General features: G+C 43.3%; 1 protein-coding gene across 1 annotated transcript; it reads left to right on the top strand.

Annotated features, from left to right (window-relative positions):
- The first annotated feature begins 625 nt into the window (after nucleotides 1-625).
- On the top strand, nucleotides 626-27,152 carry SLC5A8 (solute carrier family 5 member 8). The gene is made up of 16 exons (XM_059816689.1): nucleotides 626-651; nucleotides 1,187-1,577; nucleotides 3,704-3,769; nucleotides 7,705-7,756; nucleotides 9,328-9,395; nucleotides 10,268-10,422; nucleotides 11,813-11,953; nucleotides 15,925-16,054; nucleotides 18,019-18,107; nucleotides 19,407-19,519; nucleotides 20,854-20,921; nucleotides 21,221-21,307; nucleotides 22,340-22,533; nucleotides 23,665-23,768; nucleotides 25,478-25,563; nucleotides 27,021-27,152. The coding sequence occupies exons 1-16, from the start codon at nucleotides 626-628 to the stop codon at nucleotides 27,150-27,152; spliced, it is 1,902 nt and encodes a 633-aa protein (XP_059672672.1).

Raw genomic sequence — 27,152 nt, 5'->3', positions numbered from 1 at the left:
AAGAGACTTATCTACCTGCCGTGAAGGAATTTTTATCCTCAAACTGGTGCTGATGCACTAGGAAATCACTCCAGCATAGCACTTTGCCAATGCATAGTTCAGGCCTGAAAGCCTCTCTGCAAAGCTACTGAGCCCTGCTGCAAGGTGTGCTGTGTGCAGCTGTGCTGCCCTCAGGCCCACCTTAGTCAGTTTTGACATCTTTACATCTTAATCCCCCATCTGAGGTTGCTAATGTATGGCAAGGTGGCCAAATGTAGTATTTGCTGTGTTAGTCCCTGATGTGCTGCTAGCTACAGAAACAGGCACATCTCCACCACTTGACATCTATGGCCTTGAAATCCCACAGGTGTTTTTGATGCATTCCCTTGTGGGTAAGATATGCGAAGCTCCATCTGTGATATTCCTGTGCACTTCGACTCTTGAACCTGCGATTAGTTGAAGACCGTTAGCAAAACTTCCGTGAGCACGGTGCAGGCAGTGGGGCTTCCCTTCACATAATTGCAGCATTCAGCAACTCACCTTGGCAAATCGCTATGATATTTGATTCAGTGAGGTATCTTCCGGATTGCTCAACCCATAGAAATGTATATATTAAAACATATTTTCACCTTCTTCCTTTGGGGCAATGGTAGCATATACTAATGAAGAAGGGTAGGGAATACCACCGTGGGGAACTGTCCGGTGAATTGCCTTCCCTCCAAAACCCGGGACCGGGACCCTAGTTTGCGGTGTAACCCCGTTCAGGTGGGGCTCTGCGGTGGGGCCATCCCGCCAGCCCCGTTGCCGCAGGGCCCGGTGGCACGGAGCGGGCGGCGATAGCCCGGGACGGCCCGGCCGGGGCCGCGCCGCGATGATCGCCGCCCCTTCCCGCTCCGCGGGGGCGCTCACCGCCGCGGGGAGGAGCGGGCACCGGGACAGTATAAGGCCCGCCCGCTGTCCCGGCTCCGGCACTCGCACTGCCGCTCCCGGCACAGCCCGCGTCCGCACCCCGGAGACACACGGGCGGAGACCTGCGCGGGGGCACCGCTCCGCTCCTGCCCCGGCGGGGCGCACCGCTCCGCACCGCTCCGCTCCGCTCCGCGCCTGCCCCAGCGGGCGCACGGTACCGCGGCAGCCCCGCAGGGTGCCGTCCCCATCCCCTTCCTCCTGCGCCGGCCGCCCCGTGCCGGCCCTGTTGGGACAGCAGCTGCCCCTCTGATTTCGGGGCAAATCCTTGGCTCCAAGGGCGGGTCTCTCCTGGTACCATGGGGCGCTTCACCGTCTGGGACTATGTGGTCTTTGCGGCCATGCTGCTGGTCTCGGCCGTCATCGGGGTGTACTACGCCTTTGCAGGGGGGGGGCAGAAGACATCCAAGGACTTTCTCATGGGGGGCCGCAGCATGAGCGCCCTCCCGGTCGCACTCTCCCTCACCGCCAGCTTCATGTCAGCTGTCACCGTGCTGGGCACCCCTGCTGAGATCTACCGCTACGGTGCCATCTTCTGCATCTTTGCCATCACCTATGGCCTGGTGGTGCTGTGCAGTGCTGAGATCTTCCTGCCCGTCTTCTACAAGCTGGGCATTACCAGCACCTACGAGGTAAGGTGGAGTAGAAGGAGCCTTTCCACAGCCTTCAGGGAGCTGGGGGGCCTCTCATGCCTGCTTTCTACATGTCCCCCCTCAGTTTCTTCCCCCAAATCCCCCTGCACTCTGTGCTGCTCTATATCTCCACACTCCCAAGGGCAGGCTGCAACCTGTTCTGTCCCCAGGTCTTCCCACACTGCCTCTGCTGAAAGGAGATGCTCAACCCTGCCGTCTTGGCTCAGGAGCTGTGCGCCATGCCAGACCTGTTTCCTCACTCCAGATACTCAGTTCAGCTTGGATGGTGACATGTGGTTAATGATGTGTAATTAATATATCAAGAGCAGAGCACAAGAGCATCTAACATAGGAACCAGAGTTCTCAAATCGTGCTCCCTCCAGATAGGTTTCTAAGCTCAGGTGCTGCCACAAAAGTCCCCCTCTGGTAGAGTATATGTTTGTGCTGTTCCTAGAGATTTCAGGGAGACATCCTTTCCACTTGTGAGGCTGTTTGCACTGGTAAATGTCTTCTCCATCATGCTTACACAGGGAGATCAGCAATGCTCTGCGTCTGCGAGAGTTTTCTTACTTCCACCAAAATATGGCTGAGCTGGTCTTCAGCTCAGTGTGTAAGTTAAAGCTATAGCTAGTAGCGCAGAGACATTTGGGGTGGTGGGACGCATCACAGGTTGATTCTGACTGTTTTGGGATGAGGAAGCATCTGGTCAGGACTTTCTTCTGATTTAGAAGGTTTGTGCAACCTGTTTATCTTCCAGCACGGAGGTAGTTGCTGGCTGCAGATTTGGAAGCAAATTGCTCTTTTCACAAAGGACATTGGAAAAGGGGCATTGGTGCAGGTGAAAGTCCTTGGCTAGCTAATTTGGTCTTTCGCATTTTATTACACTGAACAGTGGCGTTGCAGCACTGGAGGCTGAAAACAAGGTTTCTGTTGGTAGATTTAGATAAGAATTCACCAACAGAAATCTCTGGTGGCTTCCAGTGTGTTTTAAACTACTAATCTTTGGACTGTCAGTTATGAAGATACTTAAAATAGGTCTCTTTTAAATAAAGACTTACAATTATTACTGGAAACTCACTGATAATCTTGGGGTTAAATCAGAGTAACGCACCTATAAAAGAGATATCTTCTATTTGTGAACAGAGTTCAGAGATTAAACAACTTTTTGCATCTGTTCAGGGGTTCAGCACTGCTTCCTTGCATGGACATGTTCACAGATCACGTTTTAAATGCTCATTTTATGACTGAGCACTTTGAGATACTTCAGTGCTTGTCTCTGTTGATTAAACAGATTGGCAGGCAAAGGAGATCCCTTCTGTGCAAGCACACACCCTAGAGGGTTGTTAAGACAGGTGGTGAAGAGAAATCTGCCCTACAGCATGACAAACTCATTCAGAGGTTGTGCTGTCCCGGGCTAAATAGAAAAGTGAGGGTTCCTGTTTTGCAAAAGGCTAGATTTCCACTTACTGGTAGAATACGGCGATCTGCTTTAGGCAGTGCAGAAGGTGAGAGTACTATGGGAGGAAGCCACTGACAATTGAAAACCTTCTGCCTTCTCCCGTGGCAGTTCAGATGGACACACATAATGCCAGAGTTTCCAAATTGACTAAGGCTTAGGAATAACTGTAATGTTTTCTTTCGCTCTCTGATTTCACAATGCAAGTGGGTTCTGTTGTTTGCTGGTATGTCATTGTGAACTTTTAGGTTGCCCTGTGTGGAGTCAAGAGTTGAACTCGATGATCCTCCTGGGTCCCTTCCAACTCAGTATATTCAATGACTCTGTGATAATATGTGCTGGTCTTTGCCAGGTCACGGTGCACAGCTCCTTGTCTATTGAGTGCCTTGAGGCAGCTGGGTAGCTCTGGTTTCCATTCTGCACACTCCGTCGTATACTGACTAGCTTATGCCTACTCACTTGCTCGTGTGTCATTACCCAGTGGTGAGGTCTGTAAAGAAATACCAAATCAAGTTGAAAGAGATATCAATCAAAGTGACTGTAGGAGTTTTGGCCATTCATGAAAATATAAAAACACTACACCCTTTCTGTATTGCTCATCGCTTCACTCTAGTCCTATCAATAATGCCAAGGTTAGAGATAAACATTTGGTTTTTCTTCTTTTTTGCAGTATTTAGAGCTTCGATTTAATAAATACCTGCGACTCTGTGGAACGGTCCTCTTCATTATACAAACGGCAAGTAAACCTCAAAGCTGTTCTGTGGTCCTTGTAGCCACCAAGATTCTTCAGCCTAGTGTAACTGGATGTTTTCTCTGAATGGTTGATGAGGTTACCACAGTGCATGGGTGGCTGGGAGTGGGAGAAACAAAGCTCTTTCTGCTCCAAAGCAATGAGGTGGAGCGTGGATGCTGGGCTACCAGCCCCTTGGGTCTCTGCATGCATTGTTGGGAACCCAGAGCAGTCACTTGGCATCAGTGCCATGCCAAGAGACGAGTGACCCTTCACTGCAGGGTAGCAGTGTGAAAAGCAGTCATTTGCCTGCCTGCTCAAGAAACCTCCAAGGGGTTCAAAATGTAAACATGCCCCAGTTATCTACAGTGACAGTTTTCATCCGCTGGTCCATGGATTCTGGGAGTCTGACTAATTCTCAAGGGTCTGTGAATGGTGGCAAAACAAGCTGTCAGGAGCTGTCATTTGCTGCACAAGGGTTTGTACCACCACAGCTGGAGAAAATCTGGGTGTCTGCAAACTGCAAAGTAGCAAATTACTGCCTTGGGGAATGTTAAACTAAAGCAGTCTCTGCAGTTATTGTCGGTGAAGTTTGCTGTATCCAGCCCATTCAGTGAGTCAGTATGTGACCACAGCTTTTAAATGCACAGTGAGTGTGTGCCAGATGCACCAGAAACAAAAATGTGTTCTTTTCACAATTTTGAAGTGGACTTTTTGGGAAGTTCGAAGCAAGAATGAATATACAATCAGAAAGCTTTTCAAGTTACATGCTTGCTTTTTGCCTTTTTTGTATTTTGAAGACACATCGTGAGTTACAGGACAATCATACTTGCACCTATAAGATGGTGGTCAATGCAGTGTTAATTACTTATTTGAAAAGTGCTGCTTAGGTGGCATTTATAGATACACAAGCCCATAGGACACTGTTTCACCAGCAAATATGAAGACATTACAGTTGCGTAAGTTGAAACAAGCCAGGTGTAATCTTTGCTTGCAAAGATCAGAAAAATAATTCTATACAACTTAAATATGTGCCCAAGGAAATTAACTAAAGATCTATAGGTGTCTTTCTGTGCCAAGCACTATCAACTTAACCTGAATAATGAAAAGAATAGTGAGGAAAGGATACCCCCCAAAGATTTAAATGGTGTAATTTTAACTGTTCTGTGCATATTGGCATGTGTTTAAAAGAAGAAAGAAAAGAGGATATGTAGTAATACAAACTGAAAAACCACTGAAGAAGTGGGAAGATTGTATCATCAGCCCTGTTTTAATTTACACAAAAATGTGACCATACTTGTGACAAATTTTAATTTCTGATGGTTCAAAGCTTCTGGCCCTTCTTTGCTGCATATGAGAAAACCACTTTCTCGTGCTGACTCCCTGAATAAGCAGGATTGGAAAGATATGGATTTGATGGATAGACTGTTAGATAGATAAGGAACTGGCTGGATGGTTGCATCCAAAGAGTTGCTGTCAACGACTCAATGTCCCAATGGAAACCAGTACCAAGTGGTGTCCCTCAAGGGTCTATACTGGGACCAATACTATTTAATATCATCATTAATGACATAGATAGTGGGATTGAGTGCACCCTCAGCAAGTTTGCGGATGACACCAAGCTGAGTGGTGCAGTTGATACGCTAGAGGGAAGGGATGCCATCCAGAGAGACATTGACAGGCTGGAGGAGTGGGCCCATGTGAACCTCATGAAGTTCAACATGGCCAAGTGCAAGGTCCTGCACCTGGGTCAGGGCAATCCCCAATATCAGTACAGACTGGGAGATGAACTGATTGAGAGCAGCCCTGCAGAGAAGGACTTGGGGATACTGGTGGATGAAAAATTGGATATGAGCCAGCAATGCGCACTTACAACCAAAAAAGCCGATCGTATCCTGGGCTGTGTAAAAAGAAGTGTGGCCAGCAGGTCGAGGGAGGTGATTCTCCCCCTCGACTCTGCTCTTGTGAGACCCCATCTGGAGTACTGCATCCAGCTCTGGGGTGCCCTGTACAAGAAGGACATCGACCTGTTAGAGCGGGTCCAGAGGAGGGCCATGAAAATGATCGGAAAGCTGGAATGCCTCTCCCATGAAGAAAGGCTGAGAGAGTTGGGGTTGTTCAGCCTGGAGAAAAAAAGGCTGTGGGGAGACCTTATTATGGCCTTTCAATAATTAAAGGGGGCTTATAAGAGAGAGACTTTTTACCAAGGCCTATAGTGACAGCACAAGGGGCAACAATTTTTTAAGGGAAAGAGGGTAGATTTAGATTGGATATAACAAAGTTTTTTTATTATGAGGGTGGTGAGACACTGGAACAGATTGCCCAGAGAAGTTGTGGATGTCCCATCCCTGGAAGTGTTCAAAGTCAGGTTGGACGGGGCTTTGAGCAACCTGATCTAGGAGAAGATATCCCTGCCCATGGCAGGGGGTTGGACTAGATGATCTTTAAAAGGTCCCTTCTCACCCAAACCATTCTATAATTCAGCAGCCCATGCTGACAGTCACTACACGGTCAGCAAGTCAAGCACTGACTGGACGTGACAAGTGTCAGTGGTTGTTGGCTGTGAAGTGATGCAACCAGTGCTGAGGGGACATTTGCCAGGGGCTGGTCAGGACCAGCAACTTTCTTTGCATACAACCTGTATATGAAAATCTAGAGAGGACTCATGGCACAGAGAGAAACAAACATGCACACACACATGGGGGGAGTAGTACGCAGGTAGGAATAACTATTTCCCCAGTGGCCCCACCATCCTTTCTGGCATGTGCTTGTAGCAGGTGCACAGCAAATGGCCAGGGCAGTTTGGTCATGCTGGGTGCAGCAGCCCCTCCATACTCATTTCCTCCCACAGTGGGATTACCACTCCAATTACCTCTTGGCTGTCTCCCCAGCATAGCCGCTGGCCATGTGGCAAAGCTCCACCACAGGGACTGCTCAAAAGACACAGCAAGTAATCCAGAGGTTAGCCATCCTGCTCTGGTTTACCACCTGTGCCTAGGGCAGACTCCACACTCACAGGAAGGGCAAAAGCTTGCTGAATGCTGGATGATGTCTGACTCTGCTGCTTTTCCATGCCCAAGTCCCACCACTCCTGTAAATCAGGGAGTCAGAAGAGTTCAGTCATGGAAAGCTGACGCAAGTCAGTGCAGGACCTGACTGTGATTTAGATCCTTTGAATCAAGACGACTGACCTTCACAGAAGGTATTTGCACATTGCAAGCTGTATTCCCCTGAACGATGTCACAGCTGAACTTGTCCTACTATTACAAGGTAGTAATAACAGTGGTAAAAAAGCAAACAGGATTTAAAAATATACACAAAGAAATTATAGAGGATATCCGTGTATGAATCTCATTGTGCCCTCAAAAGTGGATGGAGTAGCTCCTTGATTTGTCTATATCCTTACTGTATTGGGTGAAAACACAAATCTGCTGATAGTCATGCATGGCTTCATCTTACAGGAGTGTAATTCCTTATAATGCTATCCACAAAGATTAACCAATGCTGTATTTTTTGTTCTTGCTCACATGCATTATAGTTGCATACTGAGAAGCATATTGATCCCAAGACTGAGAAAATAAATTGTAATAAATTCCTTGGCAAACCATGTGTAAACCTCATCAACTTCCTTTTGCTCTTGTTTCTGCCATATGACTGCAGTTTTAAAGCAATAAAATAACTTAATTATAAAAGCCAGGAGAAGTTGAAGAGGGATTTGGTATTCAAGAGTCTCTTGTATTTGTTTTAACAACACTAGGCTGTGAGACTGCAGTGCTGGTTAGTCTCAGACATTCGTCTTCTAACAACTGGAATTTTTTCTCAAGTTACGAATTCAGGAAATATAGACTGCATAAATGCTTGAAAAGAAACCATCTCAGAAAGCTATCACCTTTCCAGGAATTTACGTTTATTTTGATCTTGCATCTTTTTTCCCCTTCTAGACTTTATACACTGGTATTGTCATTTATGCTCCAGCTTTAGCACTAAATCAAGGTAAGATGAGTATACTGCAGCTGTTCTTCTACTGTTAAAATTTTTCCTGCATATAGTACTGGTATGCTTTTCTTGGTAATGCACACCTAAAGATATAGCTCAAGGCTTGACTGTGAAGTCTTCTAAGATTTCTATTGATCCTGATGGGAACTCTGATAGAAGGCCTCCCATTTGTAATCCTAGTCCCTTAATCCCTACCTGTAAGGAATTATAGAAGAGGCTTGAGGGGAAAATCTGCTTTCATTTACTCTACCTCTCATGCACTATCCTTAGGTCATGGTTACATTCAAAAAAGTTAAGAAGACTCAAGTGAATATTGAAGGCAACACAGAGACTAAACACACATTTAATTCCCCTGGTTAAGCACTCTTCTTCAAGAGGACAGTGAGGCAAAAGTTCTGTAAACATGTCTTGGGCTGCCTGGAACTGTTTAACTCGCTCTATCATTTTGCCAGGAAAACCAAATCAACAGCAAAGAGATCTTCAAGTGTTTCATGTGATATTTGCAAAATGAAGTATTTCCATTTTCTACTTCAAAATGACTCTTTGCTTTGAAAATGAGCCACATTTATTTTTAAGGGGCAAAAAGGTTTTATGTGGAGCCAAATGAAACTTTTAAACTGACACAATTAATTTGTCCACTTGGCGAGAAAAGGCAATAACAAAATGCAAATAAAAAATTAATCATTTTGGCTAGAATGAAAATCACAATTGTTCTGTTTGCTGGTTTTTTTTGCCTTGTTCGTTGAACAAAAAGGAAGAAAAAACCCAACACTGTCTTCATTGGTGTCCTCTGGTGCATTAAAGTACCACAGGTTTTATGTCCTTGATGTTTATATTTGCCCTGCAAATACACGCTAAACCAAGATATAACCTAGCTGGCACCCAACTAGAAGCAATGATTTTCATTATTTGTGTTGCAGTATTTCTCATTAGCCTGAGCTATTTGTTGGTGAGCCCCCAGTGCCCTGCCTGGCAGCACGTGAGCGTGCCAAGCTGGGGCAGTGACAGCTTGTATGCCAAACACAGCACAGTGTTGTCTAGCGTAGACACACTATCATGTTTCCCTAAAAGAAGGAAGAATAAAAGAAAGGCTTTTAGTCTGACACAGTTCTTCCAGACCATGCTTGAACCACCTTGCCTTCGTGGAGCATCCCTGTGCTGTTTACCTGCTTAAATCCCTGCCTAAGGACTCTGTGGAACTATCCAGGCACTTCAAAGGAAGGACATGTATCTTAAAACCTTCCTGGGGCCTACAAACATATTGGATGTGTTGTTTGGCAGCATTCACATTAAGGACAAATAGCTTCTTAGATCCTGAAATATAGCTAACTTTTTAGCAGTTTCCAATGCCTGTAACAACTGTTTCATTTTTAGAACTTGTTAGGGCGAATCTCCTGGTTTCAACACACAAATCTTTTCATTTGCGTTTTTCATTAGCTCCTACTTTTGCATTCAACTTACTTATTTCTAGGTTTTTTCAATGACCAGATTGGGGGTGAAAAATTGACCTTCAGGTTTTTTTGTCCCCAATGCTTCATACACACCGGTGCCATTTCCCTCTTTTTCAGTCACTGGCTTCGACTTGTGGGGTGCAGTGGTGGCAACCGGCGTGGTCTGCACTTTCTACTGCACGCTGGTATGTGGGCCCTGCGGCTGAGAAAAATCTCTGTTCCTTTCACTATTCACATAAAATTTTGAATTTATTGGAAAGTAGCAAAATAACCAAGTTATGCCATGGGAGTACATTTCACAGTGTATCTGTAGCCACAGGGCCGTATTCACTCAGGGACTTCTCTGGATGCAAAGGTAGCCATGATGTGACTCAAACCTTTCCTGTGTTGATACATTCAAACTTCTGTTGTTGCTGAAAGAACAGTGAAAAGATATATTTCCCTTCCTAAAAATCCTCCTGTGATTTTTCTTCTAATCTAATAGGGTTTAGCTGTGTAATTTGTCAAGCACCTGCTTACTGCAACTATAATAGTCCTGTCTGTTACTACCTAGAGCCACTAAAAATAGCAAGTGCTATATGCAGATTGGTCTTTAGATTAGTGTTAATTGACCAAATGTCTAGAAATTATTAAATGGAACCTCAGTGACAAATTTATTTGCATATGTTGGATTAAATAATGTTTATTTTTATTTACAAAAATGGTATGCCCTCTGGAGTTAGTGATACTGTATATATGTAAGATAAGCACTGTCTGCCAATTTATCTTTTGATACAAACTTCTGAATCAGGTTATTGAATGAAGGAAATACTGGATTAAACTATGTGTATGGCCAAAGTAAATTCTAGTGCACTTCAAAAAAGGGCCAGGATGTCCTGAATAGGTTCCAGGATGCAATTCCTAAACACTCCAGTACAGAATTATTTCTATTGAAGAAGAAGGTGAAATTAATCTATTATGCATAATACAGATAGTCACATTTCTCTTAGTTGAATGTGAGTGCAAAGCAAGAGTGCTGCTGCCCTGTTGTACCTGATACGTGCTGTTCCTCATACAGGGTGGCCTGAAGGCAGTGGTGTGGACAGACGTTTTCCAAGTTGGAATCATGGTCGCTGGATTTTCGTCTGTGATTATACGAGCTGTCGTGGTTCAGGACGGAATTGGGCGCATTGTAAATGATTCCTACTATGGAGGAAGATTAAACTTCTGGGAGTGAGTTTGTAGTTGCAGATGATGTGCCTCTTTATTCCTACAAATAGAGCCCATGTGACCAGCTGTGAAATTCAATTGATACTGAAGGAAGAGGAGGGGAGGAGTTGTGACCCAATTTTTATTTATTTTTAAACAAGCTTACCTAGTTTGAGGGATATATTTTAGGTTTTACACCATGCAAATTCCTGTAAAGAGCAAACCCTTTTTACTTTGTCACGTAGGTGTTTTAAGGATACATTTGGGATTCCACTGAAAGTGAATGGTGAATAGGAAAGGACAATTGTATTTATACTTCTAATTTGCAAACAGCTGATTTGGCATTTCAGCTGCTGAACCAAAACAACTGCGAAAATAATAGTTTTTGTCTAGTCTAAAAAAGGGAAATGTTTTTCTTTTCCCTGAAAGAAAAATTTAAAGTAGTTTTAACAATATGTTACCCTCCATTATTTTAACTAATCATAGCCTAAAAATGTCATTTTGCAAGGTCAAGAATATTCCTTCTGACAGTGTTGAATCAAAAAACACTTTAAGTTAAAAAAAAAGTTACTGTACTTTTGATGAGAAACTTCACCCATTGCTATTAATGAAAGTTTAGTGCAACAAGTATTACCTTTTGTCCTTTTGTCTATCCGTTCACAATACTCATCAGGTTGTTCTGTAAAATTCTTCTCCAAGTTCTTCAGTAAATAATTCATCTGGGGCTATTTTTTTTTTCTTCTCGTGAACAGTAATTTTTTCAATCTGTTTGGCTGATTTGCAGTGGTTGTACTGCATTGCTTCTTCCCCCAATCATAGAGTTCACAGATGGGAAAAGAAAAGGAATAAAGGCTTTAAATAGTTGAAATAATATTATATTGTTCACGAAGATAGGCATAATTTATTGCTATATTAAAGTGTGATTTAAAAAAATACATATTTATGGCCATTCAAAATCTGTTATTCACTTAGAACTAAACCAGAAAAATGTTTTACAGAGGCTCTGTCCACAAAGCCTGGGTGTGCAAACACGCCTTTATATTGGTGTCAGACTGATGTCCCTCTAGATAAGCAGGCATATTAGACTTTTTCCTGGAGCATCATTTCATCACAACAGTCACAGGCATCATACAGCTTTACAAAAGACTGTAGTTTATAGGCAAATAAATTCGTTAAACTTCACCTTTGGACAGATCCGAGTGTTTCACTAGATCAGGATTTCCGCTCTGAGTTTTCAATATGCATTCCATGAGTTCAGATTTCACATACCTTGAATGTTCAAAATCTTGCCAAATTAAGAGAGTTTGTATTAGAACAAGTATGAGGAAATTTTTTCTCCTAGCCATTAAGGTCTTCTCATAATGAGAAGATTTTCATATTCTGAATTTGTTTTCTCTTTTCCCTCTCACTGTAGTTTTAATCCCAATCCTTTGCAAAGGCACACCTTCTGGACGATTGTTATAGGTGGGACCTTCACGTGGACTGGCATATATGGGGTCAACCAGTCTCAAGTACAGCGATACATTGCATGCAAAAGCAGGTTCCACGCAAAGATGTAAGTCTGCCAACAGTAACTCTTAATGTCTAAATTTAGCAGTGACTGTTCTTTATAAGGGAGATTTTTTTAAAAGGAATGTTTTTTGTCTATATAAAACCCATTTGTAAAAGGTAACAACTTTTGCTTTCTGTTTTGTGGACCAGGTAGAAGACAAATCAGCAGAATAAATACTGGTATTGAGTTACATATAATTGCTGTAACATTGAACTTCATGCCAGAATGTTTCAGTGTGCCAGTATCCTTGCATACAAATAGCTGCATTAAGTGTATATGCAACCTAAAGACCAAATAATACAGTACTTATGCTGAAGCCATATCAAGACAGCATCCTGAATTGCTACTCTACTAAATCTAAATCATTGTGTGGGAGTTTTGCATAAGTAAAGACTAAAAGATTTTTCCATACCGATGAGTATATGCACGAGAAAATGCAGAAATGTTTTATTCAGTGATAAAATTGCTGAGGAGTCATATATTTTGTTTTCATAACAATAATGAATTTTTCTTCAGGAATTCACTATGGAAACTGGCAGAGAGTTCTGTTTTCCTTGAGTTTAAACATTTCTGATCAGCCTTTACTCTAGAATGGAGTGTATTTACTAACTCTATTACCTTACCTTTATCTTTAGTATCATTCCAGTAGCTCATAAAGTCTATTTATAGGAGAAATACATAAATGCACATCATAACTATAGTCCCTATAAATTCTATAATACAGTGACACACAGAGAAGGAATTTTATGAAGGCTTTCACTTCATAAAGTCAGCAGAATACCCACAAAATCATGCACAGTTTAGAACTGAAATGTTTTGGTTATGGCAATAATGAAAAATCTACTTTTCAGTCATTTACGCTGCAGACAGGAATGAGCTGATGCTCATCATCAGCCAAATCTCCAGCGTACAGTGCCACATCTCCAACACACCATGCGACTTCTCCACAATCTTTGGTACATGGCTGGGTTCCAGGTTCTCGGCACTGCAGAGGCAGGAGGTGTATCCCACATCTGTAATGCTGCCTGGCATGATTGCATATAGGAAAACAGCTGCATACATTGTGCCAGATTTGTGTGCCAGTGAGACTGTTCTTCCTGAGCATCTGCTCCACTCAGGGCTGTGCTCCTCTCCCGCTACCCTCCCTACCCTCTTTGCAAGGAGGGACATCTCCAGGGCATCCCAGAAGCAGAGTGTGGCCAAGGGGAATCTGGCACCATGGCAGCTTCCGGGCAGATTTTCTGAGCTGTTGCAGCAGCTTTGACCAGGGCTGGAGGCTATCTGGTTCTGGAGGGGTTTAAATGGGATTTATGGCTCATACCATATTAGTGGTGGTGCAGCCTTTATCAGTGGAGTCCTCTCCTGTTGATGTGGATGGTTGGACTCTTGGACTCCATGGCATCTTGCTTGTGTCTCACTTGTGCAGGGAATTTTCCCTGCATGGAGAAATAATTCTGTATAATGGTTGCAGCTTGTCATAACTATAAACACTGCAATTTGCTGGTGACTATCTAGTTCATTTGCAAATGTAATTAGATACATCTGGCAAGTCACATTGGTGGCCTGCACCTCTTATTGCCATTTAACCTGTACGTAGAAGTGTAAAATGTCATCAGGTCAAAGTAATAGGTCTTTGTACCCCTGTGGCATTTACTGTAAGGCTTTATAAGAGACAGCATAATAATAAATCGGAGCTCAGAAAGTAATTCTTTCACAGATCCCAACATGCAGGTTTTGGGAAGGCCTTTAACAGTGGCACAAAAGTAGGAATTTTCTCAGGCTTTGAGAAAGGATTTCAGCCCTTTCAAGAAATACATCAGTAGGTAGGAGCACATGCTGTCATCCTCAAACAGAAAGTCAGCAAATTTAACATAATGCTCATATATGAACGATAACGTACTCAGAGCAGGAGAGCTAGATTTTCAGAAAAATATGGGCTACTAACACACCCTTCTCTACTTTCCTTTCAAGGTCATCATCTGGCATGTTTCAGTGCTAAAATCTTAGAGTCAGCCTGAAACAAACAACCAAAAAATAAGCCTTGTGCAGTCACTGTGCCTACTTCACCCAAACTCCACCCCATGTTACTCACCCAGAATTAATGGGAACACCTCCCCCCAGTAGTGCTACAATTATTATACTCCAGTGCTTAGTCATAGGGTGTACCCTGAGCTGGGATGTAAATCAGAAGAAAAAATACCAGCTTTCTTCTCACTGTCAAACACTGACGCAGTTTAAGAACAAGAATTGCTGGATTCAGATAAACAATTTCTTTTGCTTCCGTGTGTTTCTCTTGACTTTCTAATCTTTACTATAGGCTAATACTGCTATTATAGATGTTCAAAAGATTTAGATTGATTTAACTAATTGGTTAAATTTTGTGCTAAATCAGCTAATACCAAGGTAGATTATGCCAATGCAGGAACAGCTTCAGCTAAATGGATGCAAGACATCCAACCAATATATAAGCATCTGTAAGAAAAGGACTACTTCATTTTTACTAAATTAGTCTAGAGAGAAATTTAAAGTGCTGCTGATTCTGTGTTTAGACCACCCCTAATTTCAAATACAAAGCATAAATGCAGAGTTTCCCCTACTATATGTAAATCAGCTTTTATTTATATAGGTCTTTTTTTTTAAGAGTTTTCGTTGCTTGCCAATAATTTTTGTATGGTATAAAACTCAGAGTTCAACTAGTTAATCTACATTATGCCTTTCTGAAAATACCCATTTCAATGCCTAACAAGGCCTATAAAGTTAGGTTTACTTCTTCATTCATCCTGATGGTCCCCTAGAGCAGTCCAAAGGCTGGTGCCCCTAACCTTCTTGGGAACTGAAAGCACTAAAAGGCCTCCTTAAGCATTGCAAGCATGGATATATTTGCACAGAAACCAAAGCTCCTCCCAGTGGAAGTCTTAGCAGTTGGCACAGGTGCAGGGTATGTGATCTGTCAGGCAGTTAAATCACTTTTGGCTGATGGCACACAGATAACCGGGAGGCAACTGCTGGAAAGGAACACTGTTTTCAAGGCCAAGCTCCCAGTGGGTGTGTTTGCTTGAACTGACCACCCTAGGTGAGAAGAACTTTGTGACCCAGGAGTCATCAAGAGCTGAGAAACATTTGAGAAGATTGGATTGTTAGATGGAAGGGAAATGCCCCCACTGGGTGAGGAGAGCAAGTTGTTTTTCAGTGCCAATAGAGGCTGCCTGTTGTGCGTGAAAAAAGTAGCATTAATGCCCGATGAAAATGCATTTCTGCTTTCAGCGTTAGTTGAAGATCCTGTGAGGACGTGGGGAGGTGATAGGGTTACTGGACCATACCAGGCTCCCAAGTTGTTTAGTTACTAACAAGGAAGCCCTCGGGTCGGTGGCAACCTCCTGCTCTCTAAAACTGGCAGCTCTAGGTTGCTCTAGACCAGGTCCCAGGTTCCAGTGTCTTGTTGCTGCCTCCCACAGAGACTGTCCCAGGAGGAAATGGGGTAGTTGTTGCTTTACAAGGGCAACTTCAGAATTGTGTAAGCACGGCACTGCAGCTCCAGAGGCAAAGGAGTGCTGTTGCTGACTAAAAGGTACCCCACACTTTGATCTGGGGCACCCCGCCTCATATATCTGTCCGGGGTTTGTCTTTACCAAGGGGTGTGGCAAGGAGGGGGAAGAGCATCTTCTTCCCAGTTGCCTGCAACGTAAAACTTGCGCACATGATGAAACATAGGGATTGCCATATCGCTCCCATCAGCTCCTGGGCAGACTTTGTTAGGGGACAGGCACTCAGGCCGTGCCACCAAAACCAAAAGTGTAATTTGTATATTTAAAAACGTGATCTCACACCGGATGAAATGCTGGGAGCCATATCGTGACTCCCTTTCCGGCAGGCAGCCACCAACCAGGAGGTCTTCTCGGTGCAGGTGCTGGCTCGCTTGGCCCAGGCGGCCTGGTTGGAGCTCTAACATGGTGTTTCTGTGCGTGTTGGTGCAGGTCCCTCTACATCAACCTGGTGGGCCTCTGGGCGATACTGGCCTGTGCGACACTGTGTGGCCTGGCCCTCTACTCCATCTACAAGGACTGTGACCCGTGGACAGCAAAGCAGGTGTCGGCACTCGACCAGGTAGGGCCCCACATTTCAGGGTAAGGTGGTGAGGCGGCATCCTTCCTCTGCAGCCATAATAACCAGACAGGGGAGTTCAAGAGCAAGGGGGTTGGGAATGATGACGTGCCCGAGGCCCATATCAGGTGAGTCTGTAACACTGAGGGATAAAGCTGAGACCACGGCAGGAGGGAATACCCTGGAGAAAGCAGCAGACCTGTCCTCGGCACTGTTCAGTCCCAGCATCCCCCAGCTGTCCTCAGCACCAGGTAAGGAGGGCAGCAGGGAGAGGAGCGACGAGCGCTCAGTCCACCCACCTCCGCCGGTATTTGGGTTTTTCACCTGAAATGGGCCTGGGAGTGCCAGCATTGCGTGAAACTGCTTCAGAGAGAAGCGAGGAGAGGGGCTGCCGCCGGGGACAGCTGAAACAAGCAGTGCCTGTGTGAGTGACTGTAGGCCCTTGCAAGCTGCTTTTTATCACCCGACCTAAACCGCTCTGTGCCAAGGGAGGCAAAAGCCTTTTCAGACTCAAAACATTATTGTGCCCAAAGCATGTGCCTGGAAGAAAGCTACCAGCAGGCTTCTCTAGTGATGGCAAATCCTTCACAGAATCACAGAATCACTACGGTTGGAAAAGAACTGTAAGATCATCAAGTCCAACCTGAAAAAAAAAAAACAAAACAAAAAACAAAAACCAAAACAACCACCACACAACAACAACAAGCCACAACACACCAAAAACCAACCCACCCAACACCACACAGCTCCATGCCCATCAAGCCACATCCCACAATGCCACATCCACATGCTCCTTGAATACCTCCAGGGAGGGTGACTCTACCACCTCCCTGGGCAGCCTATTCCAATGTTTCACTACTCTTTCAGTAAAGAACTTTTTCCTAATATCTAGCCTGAACCTCCCCTGGTGCAACTTGAGGCCATTTCCTCTTGTCCTGTCACTCGTCACTTGGGAGAAGAGACCAACACCCACCTCTCTGCAACCTCCTTTCAGGTAGTTGTAGAGAGCGATAAGGTCTCCCCTCAGCCTCCTCTTCTCCAGGCTAAACAACCTCCTTCAGAGGAGAGCTGGGCAATCAAACCACATCATACCATGCTGTGGAGAAACCACCTTGTAACCGTCAGGCGGCCTCTCCCTAAATAGGCCCAGAGCAGGAGATTTGACTGAGGAACAAGAGCTCTGGGAGCCCATAGACTGACCAGAGTCAGGGCCCAAGGAAATCATACAAGTCTTTTTTTTTTTTTTTTTTGAATGTTTATGCCTGGGATAATTGTAGGCTCTGGATAAGTAGCTGGAAAGCCAGGAGAAGAGCACAGACAACAGAGTACCTGAGGCAGGACCACCTGGTCTGTAAGGGTAGAAGAGATGAGATATGGAAAGCTAAGGTGGAAACTCAAAGGAAATTAAGTCATTCCTGCCAGCTGGAAACTGGAAGCAAGAGACTAAAATGACTGGAATAACTATAGTTCACGGAGGAAAATCTTCAAATCTGTATCTCTTTCCAGCACTCAGGTCTTGCAAAGGTCAACAAATGGCACATGGTTTCGATACAGAAATTGTTCTCAGGTACCCTGGGGTTATTGGACTGTATCTAAAACCCCTTTTGTGGACTCAACAGCAGACATAAGCATCTACTGTGGCACCCAAGCCGAACACAGTGATGCACAATACAGACTACCTGCTGCCCAGCACTAGTTTCCTATACCATTGTCAGTGGAAAGCAAGCCTGACAGCATGGCTGTAGGCTCACCTCAGTTGGGTGGCCTAAACAGACTTTGCTGTATCTTGAGTGGATGTTTTAGGATTGGTTTTCTCTGTAGAAAACCAGTAAATAGTGCAAAATGGGATTCAAAATTAGAACAGCTGGGCAGAATGCCAGTGAGAAGGCTATAACGAAAATAATACAGTGAAAAAAAGGAAAAATTGGGGCAAGATAGTAATATTTCTTACTCTCTGAATTTTTCAGCTAATGCCATACCTAGTGCTGGATATTCTCCACGATTTTCCAGGAGTGCCAGGGCTTTTTGTGGCTAGTGCCTACAGTGGAACATTAAGGTAATTTAATAATTTGCATCCTAGTGTCTTTTTTTTTCTTTTTTTCTTAAAGTTGCATTTATACTAAAACTTTTGCATTTCATTTCTTTGTCTAGCTAATTTTTGTTCTTTAAAAAAAAAGCACTGTAAGCTCTTTGATGATGCAGCTTAAAAATCCATAGTTTCCAACAGTGGCGGTCTGAGGTTTGGAGTTCCCTACTAACAGTGTGAGGAAACAGCTAGCCACCTGTGATGTATGGCCCTAACAGATCCTCCTCTCTGTGCTTTTAAAGCTCCTCTGCTATAGGAATTTTTAAGTATTATAAACGGGTGGTTACACAAAATAGCTACACTTTGGGGGAATTTCCTACTGCTCATCTTTATTTTTCCAGTTTTAAACGTGCATAACTTTAAATCCATCTCCCTTTCCTCATCTCTGTTCTTCAGAGTCTTGTTTAAAAAAGAGTTTCTGGACTTCCAGTTGTCTTGAATGAACCCCATGGAAACAACCATCACTGTATATTTTTACTGAAGGAGACAAATCAATCCCCTTCTATCCCATAGTGGGGAGTGATTTTTTCAGCTTTCCCAAGGAGCATCTCTTGGGAAACACCATGTCTCTTGAGGAAGGCTCAGAACAATAGTAAGCAGATAAAAATGAGGGAACTTGAGAATGTGACACCAGAATAATTTTTTTGCTCTGAGTACTTGTAGCTACATAAATAGAGGGAACAGCCAGGGTATTTGTTTTTCACGTGCTGAGGAAAAGCTGGTGGTTTGCGAGAGTAAGGTACACACAGACACAAGATCACATTACTGGCTTTGTGCCTTAGGAGTGCTGGTTCCTCTGACCCCACAGGGAGCCTGGAGTAGTTCAGTTTGGACTAGATGCCTAATTTTTAGATGAGTACAGTTAGATTATCTGAATCCTCTTCTGAGAGTGCAAAGTAATCAGTGACCTGCATGTAGCTATTTTACCTATCCAGATATATACTGTGTAGAATATTTGTGAAACTATCACGTATACCAGTAGTGTTTACAGCTTAGCCACATGTAACATGTATTTTCATTGACATCTCCAGGCCCATCTTTTCATCAAGATTTGCCTTATCTTCACTAAGAGCAATTATTTTAAACAACTTTTGTAAGCTATTAACTGCATCACCTGGGACAATAAGTCATTTCAACCAATACATCAGTTACATTAGCTTTCTGCCACTGTTCTAGACAGTGGCAGTTTCTCTCTGCTAGTAACCATTTGTTTATCTATGATTTCAGCTTTTAAGATTAAAAAAATTGTATAAATCTTGCCTTCTCTAGTACAGTGTCCTCCAGCATCAATGCTCTGGCTGCTGTGACTGTTGAAGACCTCATTAGGCCGTACTTCAGATCCCTCTCCGAAAAGAAGTTGTCATGGATTTCCATGGGGATGAGTATGTCTGGAAAATATCTTTTCCACTTTTGCTTTACAAAGTGAGGGCTTGATTCAGATCTCACTTACGGCAGTGTAAGTCAGGAGTAAGTGCATTCACACCAATAACACTACATTGGTGCAATACTTGGGGGAGATGAGATCAGCTGCGTAGATTTTACACAGAATGGGGGACAAGCTATTTCAAGTGAGCATAAGGAAAAAAGAAGCCATCTTGTCTGATCTTTAAGCAGAAAAGATGCACTGCGTCTGTACTCTATTGATTCACAATACTACAAAGCCAAATGTCTCAGAGTGAAACAGCTGTTATTTTTCTTTCATCTGTCAAAAATGAGGAGCATAGGAAACAATTTTGTATCAGAACTTTTGAACTGAGTAATACTCAAGCAATAACATTGTGTCCCAATAACATTCCAGAGAATGAGAAACTTCAAGTCTTCTCTGATATACCCTCAGCCCCTCAGTCTGTTTAGCTCCTCTGTTTAATGTAGCTCAAAGAAGAGGGTCAGAAGTAGGTTGAGCAGACGGTTTAAATCTCTGAAGTGCAAGTGCCATCTCTGCTAGTACAACTGACAGTACAACTACTGTCTGTGACCAGCTGCAGGTGTAGCCCAAGACAGTGTTTGCACTAAGCATGGGAAAACCAAAGTCCCAGCATGGTGTCATAGCCCATACCAGTGAGCACAGCAGACTAGTGGCAGGTGACAAGTACTCAATATTTTCACCTGAGAGCAATTTCTTAAACATTATTGCAAACAATGTTTATGCCAAAATTGTTGTTGGTCTTATCATGAGTTGCCTGACATATCACATTTAACAGTGGCATTGGCCTATTGCTTGTGCAGTGAAACTCAACACAGGTTGAGGTAGAAAAAACAAATAAGCCAGTGTTATGGGTCCTGGGAAGAGAGACTACGTCCTGGTGACCTGGGATGTTCTTTGTCATGGCGCCAGCTCCCAGTAATCTGCCAGCATTTACTTTCTTGCACCAAAGACTTCAGACTGAGAAGCAAAAATAATTCCCTTAAAATAAGGACAATGACACAGAAGATTAGCTGAGAAATACCAACAATACATGTGGTATTGCCACTATGGCTAATCCATATGGTTGCCATTTATTAACTGATCTTTAGTAATATACAGGAAGAGGATTTTGTGAAGTTTGCATGATCTTCTTTTAATGTAAACAGAATTCAGGCTCTTTTAGAGAAACCCCAGATGCTAGCAGGTTTGTTTTGGAGATGTCAGTGGCCATGCTGGGTTAGACAGAAACACTTCCATTAGTGATTTTCAAACTTTGGCAGACTTACACATAATTCTGCCTTTCCTACACAGGCCTGTTTTATGGCGGAGTCTGCATTGCTATGGCTGCATTGGCATCTCTCCTGGGAGCCTTGTTGCAGGTAGGTATCAGGCTCCTTTTTCATGTCCATGTTGAATGACCCAGAATGAATTATGTAAGAAAATAATTGCTGGATACCATTATGAGATTAGTTTTTATTCTTTGTTGGGTACTGGTGTCAAACAGCCCATGGCTTAGCCTCTGCTCTAACCACCCATGTAACTATACCAAGTCCTTCCAGCTGAGTACACACCAGTTAAAAACCTCATAATTTCCTTCTCAACATCTTCCCTTCTTGCCATGTTGGAGGCTTTAACTTTCTTGCACAGCACCTGATAGCAGACTCTCTTCCTTCCTCAGGCAGCACTCAGCATTTTTGGCATGGTCGGTGGCCCCCTTTTAGGACTGTTTGCCTTGGGAATCCTCTGCTCCTTTGCAAATGCAATTGTAAGTAGAAATTTAAAGTCCTGTTTGTCCAAAATGAATTGATGATTTTGGGCATCTGCCCTCCCCCCCCCCCCGCTAATAATTTTGTGTTGGGCAGCAAAGGAGATGTCTTTGATACTTTCCATGAGGACATTTCCCCTTGCTCCCTTTCCTCCTTTTCCCAAGGAAGTGATGAACAGGGCTGTATAGGAACTTGAATTTCCATCCCATGAAGAGATTACATGACTGGGGGGTGGGGGTGGGGGAAATCTGAATAAAAATGAAACTTTGACAAGGATTTCTGAAAAACACAGTTTTAGAAGCAGGGAACAATGTGTTTTGAGAGGTAGCTGAACAACCAGGATGCTGGCTTGTCTGAACAAAAGGAAGTCAGGCTGGGAAAATGGGACACAAGCACATGCAGACTGAATTGGGGTGTTCTCAGAGTGCTTCAGTATTGTGAAATTATCATTTCCAGAGGAAAAAGCTATTCCATCAAAAAATGGATTTTATGTACTTTGGGAATATGGTCCATGGGTTAGTCTGACAGGATTGCTATTCAGTAAGGTTCACTAATCACTAACATTTACCTCTTTGCAATTGCAAATTTTATGTATGTACTAAAAAAAATATAAAAATCACTAGATGTCAGCCACCCTGAAGTGGAAGAGACTTTTGCAAAAACAGATCACATGAGAAAAAGGAAAAAAATTGCTTCTGTATTTGTTCAAGGAGGGCATCAAATAAAGCAGTGTTTTCCCATATACCATGCAGCCCAAAGCTATCCTTTGATTGTAAAGGCATAGTGGCAAAATAAAAAGAGGTATGCTCAGGAGCTGTGTGTAAACACTGTATTTCCCAAAAGGGGAATGAAGTAAACTCCCCAGCTCTCCTCAACTGTATATTTCATTTTTGCTATGGACCCTACAGTTTAGATTATCTTGACTGTTTCTTACTCATCGAAGTGTTTTTTGGTTTGTTTGTTTGTTTTTTGAAATATTGTGTATCATTTCGCTTTTCATGTAAATCCAAGTTTCATTTTCTGTTTTGCAGGGCGCATTTGTGGGTCTTGTCAGTGGCTTTGTTATTTCACTTTGGGTTGGAATCGGATCTCAGATTTATCCTCCACTCCCAGAGAGGACTAAGCCACTATATCTCTCAACTGCAGGCTGTAATATATCCTCAGGAAATTTGACGTCAACAGAAAATCCATTAACAACAGTCTTCAACACACCAACTGCAGAGAGGTATACAAGTCCATCATGTGCAATCAACAAAGCATATATTTGTTTCAAAGCAATACAAACATCTGTCTAGCATTTAGGTTACTATAACTATCCATCCCTGGTTTACTGACCAGGCTGTTTAAGATGAAGCAGTTTTCTCTATATTTTTTTTTTTTCCTGTCAGAGTGAAGTTTGTCTGAGTTATCCCAGAACAGAAGTCAAAGTGAATCTTTCTATTGATCTGAAAAGCTTCAGTTCAATATTTGAGTCTAAAGGCTTGAATATGCCTTACTGGGAACCATGGTGTTAAAGAAAGCATAGCAAATGCTTTCAAATAGGTAGTTAAAGGGCAATTTGCCAGCTTAACAGCTGAAGAGGGCATAATCCGTATAATGGGCAAAATGTAAGGGGTTTTGTCCCTTCTGCTATTACCATATGTCTTACTTTGGACAATCACAATTAAGTGTAACAGTTATGAAAGACAATATAGGGAACAGCAGGAACAGAAGCTGAACAAACACAATTCTAGGGATTCCCAATCTTTACACCTTAGAGCATTGTACAATCAGCAACAGATACCCTGGTACACACAGGCGTACCCAACATCCAGTTTCATCTACTACACCTCTCACACGATGCCTCCAGCCTTGCTCTTGGCTGTGGGGAAGCAACGGTTGCAACAGAGCACATTGTCAGGGAGAACAAAGTAAGGCGTAATCTGAGGTGTGACAGTTGCCCTATTGTTTCTGGCTGTTTAGAGCTGCACATGGCTGATTTCCTACTTTTTTTTTTATGATGTCCCCTCTTTTAAATAATGTCCCCCCTTCTAAAGAAGTTATCCCTTCATCTGGATAGCTGGAGTGCTCAGCTCTGCAGTAGATTCCTAACAGAGACAGGACTGTCCTGTTTTACCTGCTCTGTCCCATGTGTTGCCTCACTGTACTGACCAGTCTCCGTCCCTATGAAGGAACCCGTCCTGCAAATTTTAACAGATTTTCAGTGCACATTTTATTCTACGGAGGTAGTTAAAGAGTACCAGGTCGCTTGGTTCAGAAGTAACTGTGTATTTATACTCTGTCTGGAAACAGACAACATTTTCAAGCTGCTTGGAATTGGAAAGCAGAGATTAACATTTTTTCTGCTGTTTTTCAGGCCTGCGCTGGCAGACAACTGGTATTCCTTGTCTTATCTCTACTTCAGCACACTTGGGACGCTTATCACAGTAGTTGTGGGAATCATTATCAGCCTCCTAACAGGTACTAGTTACAGAGCTGTGATTTAATGTGTCTTAAATCTCTTTCAAACTAAGATAACCAAACTGAGAGCTCTCACTGCCCCAGGAAGTGCCTGTAACCCTATTGCAAATGTTGTGTAAAGGTTACTATCCTAAGTCTCATTTCCTCCCTTCTACATCCCATTCCTGGTCTCTGCTCGCAGCAAAGGTTACTTCAAATTTCTAAGGAGAAAGAAATTTCAGCATTTTTTTTAACCTGAGGGGCAAAAAAGATATGTCGTCTGTCTTTCCTGTTTTATTAGATGCCAGCAGGGGCTGGAGGTTTAAGGGATGTCTCTGAACATGGCAACAACTCCAAGCAAGGAGATACACCCATGCTTCTGGAGGACAAAAGCAGTTTTACTTTGAGTGAGTTCAGAGCACTCAGGGCTTATTTTCTGCACCTGTGCAGTGCATGCTCTTCACCACATTCCCCAAGCACGTACCTAAGAGCTGCAGTCCCTGTGCATGGCTACGTTAGCTTCTTTATCAGTTTCCCTGTACTATTTGTACAAGGGGCGAAAAGCAGCACCCCACAGGTAAGAACAGGGACTTCAGTTCCAGCCCATGGCCTCACTACTTTTGCATCTAGGTGAGATGCAAAGTGTACCTGTCATTCACCTCGTGCATGGCAGAAATAGCACAAAAGCAGCTGCTGTCACAGCTTTCCCCAGTCTGACCAATCAGATTCCTGTGACAGCCCTCATCTTTGAGGCTGTTAGATTTCAGACCTATTAGTCTGACCTACTTCAGGATTATGAAACTCCAAATCCAGCAGAAAAACTCACTTCCACTAGCTTCCCTGTGCCCTGCAATTAATAAGCACAAGTTACACTTTTACTGTTTTCTTTTCCTTGGGAGTTTCTAGAGGATTTGCTCCCCCCTTTCTTCCCATGACAAGCACTTCCTATTGCTATAGTGATGCTTGTAGACAAATGTTGCCTCTTACCAGGTTGGGATGAGGTCATCCACAGGCCATGAAACGAAGCATGAAAACTGGGCAACTCAGTAAATCCAGATGAGAAATCCTCAGCCCAAGAAACAGAAACCCAAGAGAACCAACCCAACCACAATGCCACTCTGCTTTTTGCAGAGCAAGATCCCATTTAAGCCTCAGGTAGCAATCAGAGCTAATTTCCAGCACCTGCATCTTCTTTCTTTCCCACACAAGAATAGCTGATCTTCCATGCCTTAAAAATGCCCAAACATCCCATTAACCCTCATCCCCCCATCTTGAAGCTGACCTTAAATAACTCACTATAAAAATTGCTGGCGGCTCTGGAGACAGGAGTCTTGCTGACAGGGAGCTGAGGACTGGGGCTCAGGCTCCAGGGCAGCACTTGGTACCACAGGTCCTGGACTGGAAGGGTGGTTCCAAATATCATTGTATGGGATTCATCCTTTTCTGATTATTGACTCAGTGTTTTTTACACAATAAGAAATCTGAGGAAGATCTAGGAAACTCTAGGAAATGGCTAAGGCATTTGAGGTAAACCTTGAGGATCATTTTATATTTTGAGAGGTACAGGGTATATACATTGTTGTAAAGAAATGATCCCTAAGGCCTGTGATTGCTTGATGGGTTTTGCTGCATGACTCTGTCCTGCTCACCTGGCCTGGTGTCCATAGCTGGGCTCTGACATATCATTTGCATGTGGAAACCTGGCTGATTGAAACTTGCCTATTTTGCAGGAGGACTAAAGCAGAACATAGATCGTAAATTCCTGCTGACCAAGGAAGATTTTCTGTCCAACTTCTCATGGTCTAAATCTGAGACAGTGAGTGTAATTATGCATTTCTGATTTAAATCAATCTTTCCTCCTGGAGACAAAGGCAAACAGTCCGTGGCTTATTTTTTCCCACTAGGATGAATAGCACCTGATACCACCTGATGTGACTGTCTGCTTTAAGGCAGTAGCAGAGCACAAGGCAGGTAGGAGTAAAGCAGCTGGCATAGGCAGGGAAACTATGTTTGGCCACAGCTTGACGTCAGTGAACAACAGAGCAGCAACTGAGACAAGGAACAGTTGTTCTCTGGGTTTCTGCTAAAATACTCCCTCACTAGTCTCTTGGAAGCTGGCCCAAGGCACGCTTTGGACTCAGCAAAGCTTCCTTTGTTTGTAAACATGTGTTCTCTAAAGTCTGGATTTTTCTGCAACTTTGGCTACTGTTTGAGAGAAAACACTTCTAGTCGGTGTATCTGTTTCCTAGCTCCCTCCCTAAGATATAAGGCGAGACATTATTGGGTAATAAAATCCCTTAGAAGGGATTTTTTTTAAATAAACTATAGATCTCTTTTTCCAATCAGTATTACTAGGATGCTGAACATTCAAGCTTAGCTTTGTTCATTGCTTTTTGAGTGCTGCGGTACAGGCAATGATCATATCTTTGAGATGGTCCAGTTCGCAAAATGTTTCTCCCCCATGATGGCAACTTCTTTTAGTATGATCTCATGTATTTCAGCTTCTGGATATGAACACCAGGGAGAGAAAGGGCTTTTTACAATACTGTTGTAATGCTATTTGCCCATATCAGGACTGGAGACCAGCTATCCAGCTATTGTCATTCACTGTCTTTAATGGGCCAACATCTGTTTACATTATCTGTGAATTTAATCCCTGAAGTCTTTTGAAAAAAAAACACCTACATAGAAGTTTATGTCCACAGCCTGGAGTCAGAAACAAGTGTCTGCCTGGTTATACAGCTGGGAGCTGGATAGCAAGTGGTTGGCATCACAAATAATGCAGAAAGTTGTTGAGAAAAAAATCAGGGGGAACCAAGCAACTTCCTGCACATGAAGAGCTCACCATCTCATTATGTTTAACAGAGATGGAACATCAAAGTAATGATGCATGTTAATCTGCTTTTCATGTCAAAGATGGGGCAAGGACCAAGCGTTGGGAGTCAATAGCTCAGGGACCTGATCGCTAGACATGAAAACAGCAATTAGAACTTTGCACACCCAAAAATACTTTACACCCTTTGCAGGACAAGAACATTTTATGTGACAAGAACGTTTTACACAACTAGTACCTTATGCAATAAGAAACTTGCCATGCCCCTAGAAAAATACCAGCTACTGCAATGAATAGCTAAATATGCTCTGTCAGCAACCAACATGTGTTTGCCTGCAATGCATCCTGTATGTCAGGCCTGACACTGCCTGCATGCAGGTCAAAGAGAGGAAGACTGTTTCTTCCACTTCACAACATGGCTTTTGTCTTTTGTTTTTTAGCCAGAGAAAGTGGAAGTGTTGAACTGGAAACGGTTTACCGTGGTGGCCGAAGGAACTGACAACCCTGCTTTCAGCCATATTGAAATGGATGTTGCAAGCAATAAGAACAAAGTCAATGGCCTTCATATATGA

The sequence above is a fragment of the Gavia stellata genome, chromosome 4 (genome assembly GCF_030936135.1).
Source record: "Gavia stellata isolate bGavSte3 chromosome 4, bGavSte3.hap2, whole genome shotgun sequence".
NCBI classification, from domain to species: domain Eukaryota; kingdom Metazoa; phylum Chordata; class Aves; order Gaviiformes; family Gaviidae; genus Gavia; species Gavia stellata.
The sequence above is the reverse complement of the archived record's forward strand: the minus strand, read 5'-3'. Positions and strand labels throughout refer to the sequence as shown.

What these genes read in the sequence shown, in the direction of transcription:
- SLC5A8 (XM_059816689.1), top strand. Translation starts at nt 626, where the DNA reads ATGGTAGCATATACTAATGAAGAAGG. An exon ending in GCATATACTAATGAAGAAGG is followed by an intron (nt 652 to 1,186) that starts GTAGGGAATACC and finishes TTGGGACAGCAG; the next exon opens with CTGCCCCTCTGATTTCGGGG. An exon ending in GCCTACAGTGGAACATTAAG is followed by an intron (nt 18,108 to 19,406) that starts GTAATTTAATAA and finishes TGCCTTCTCTAG; the next exon opens with TACAGTGTCCTCCAGCATCA.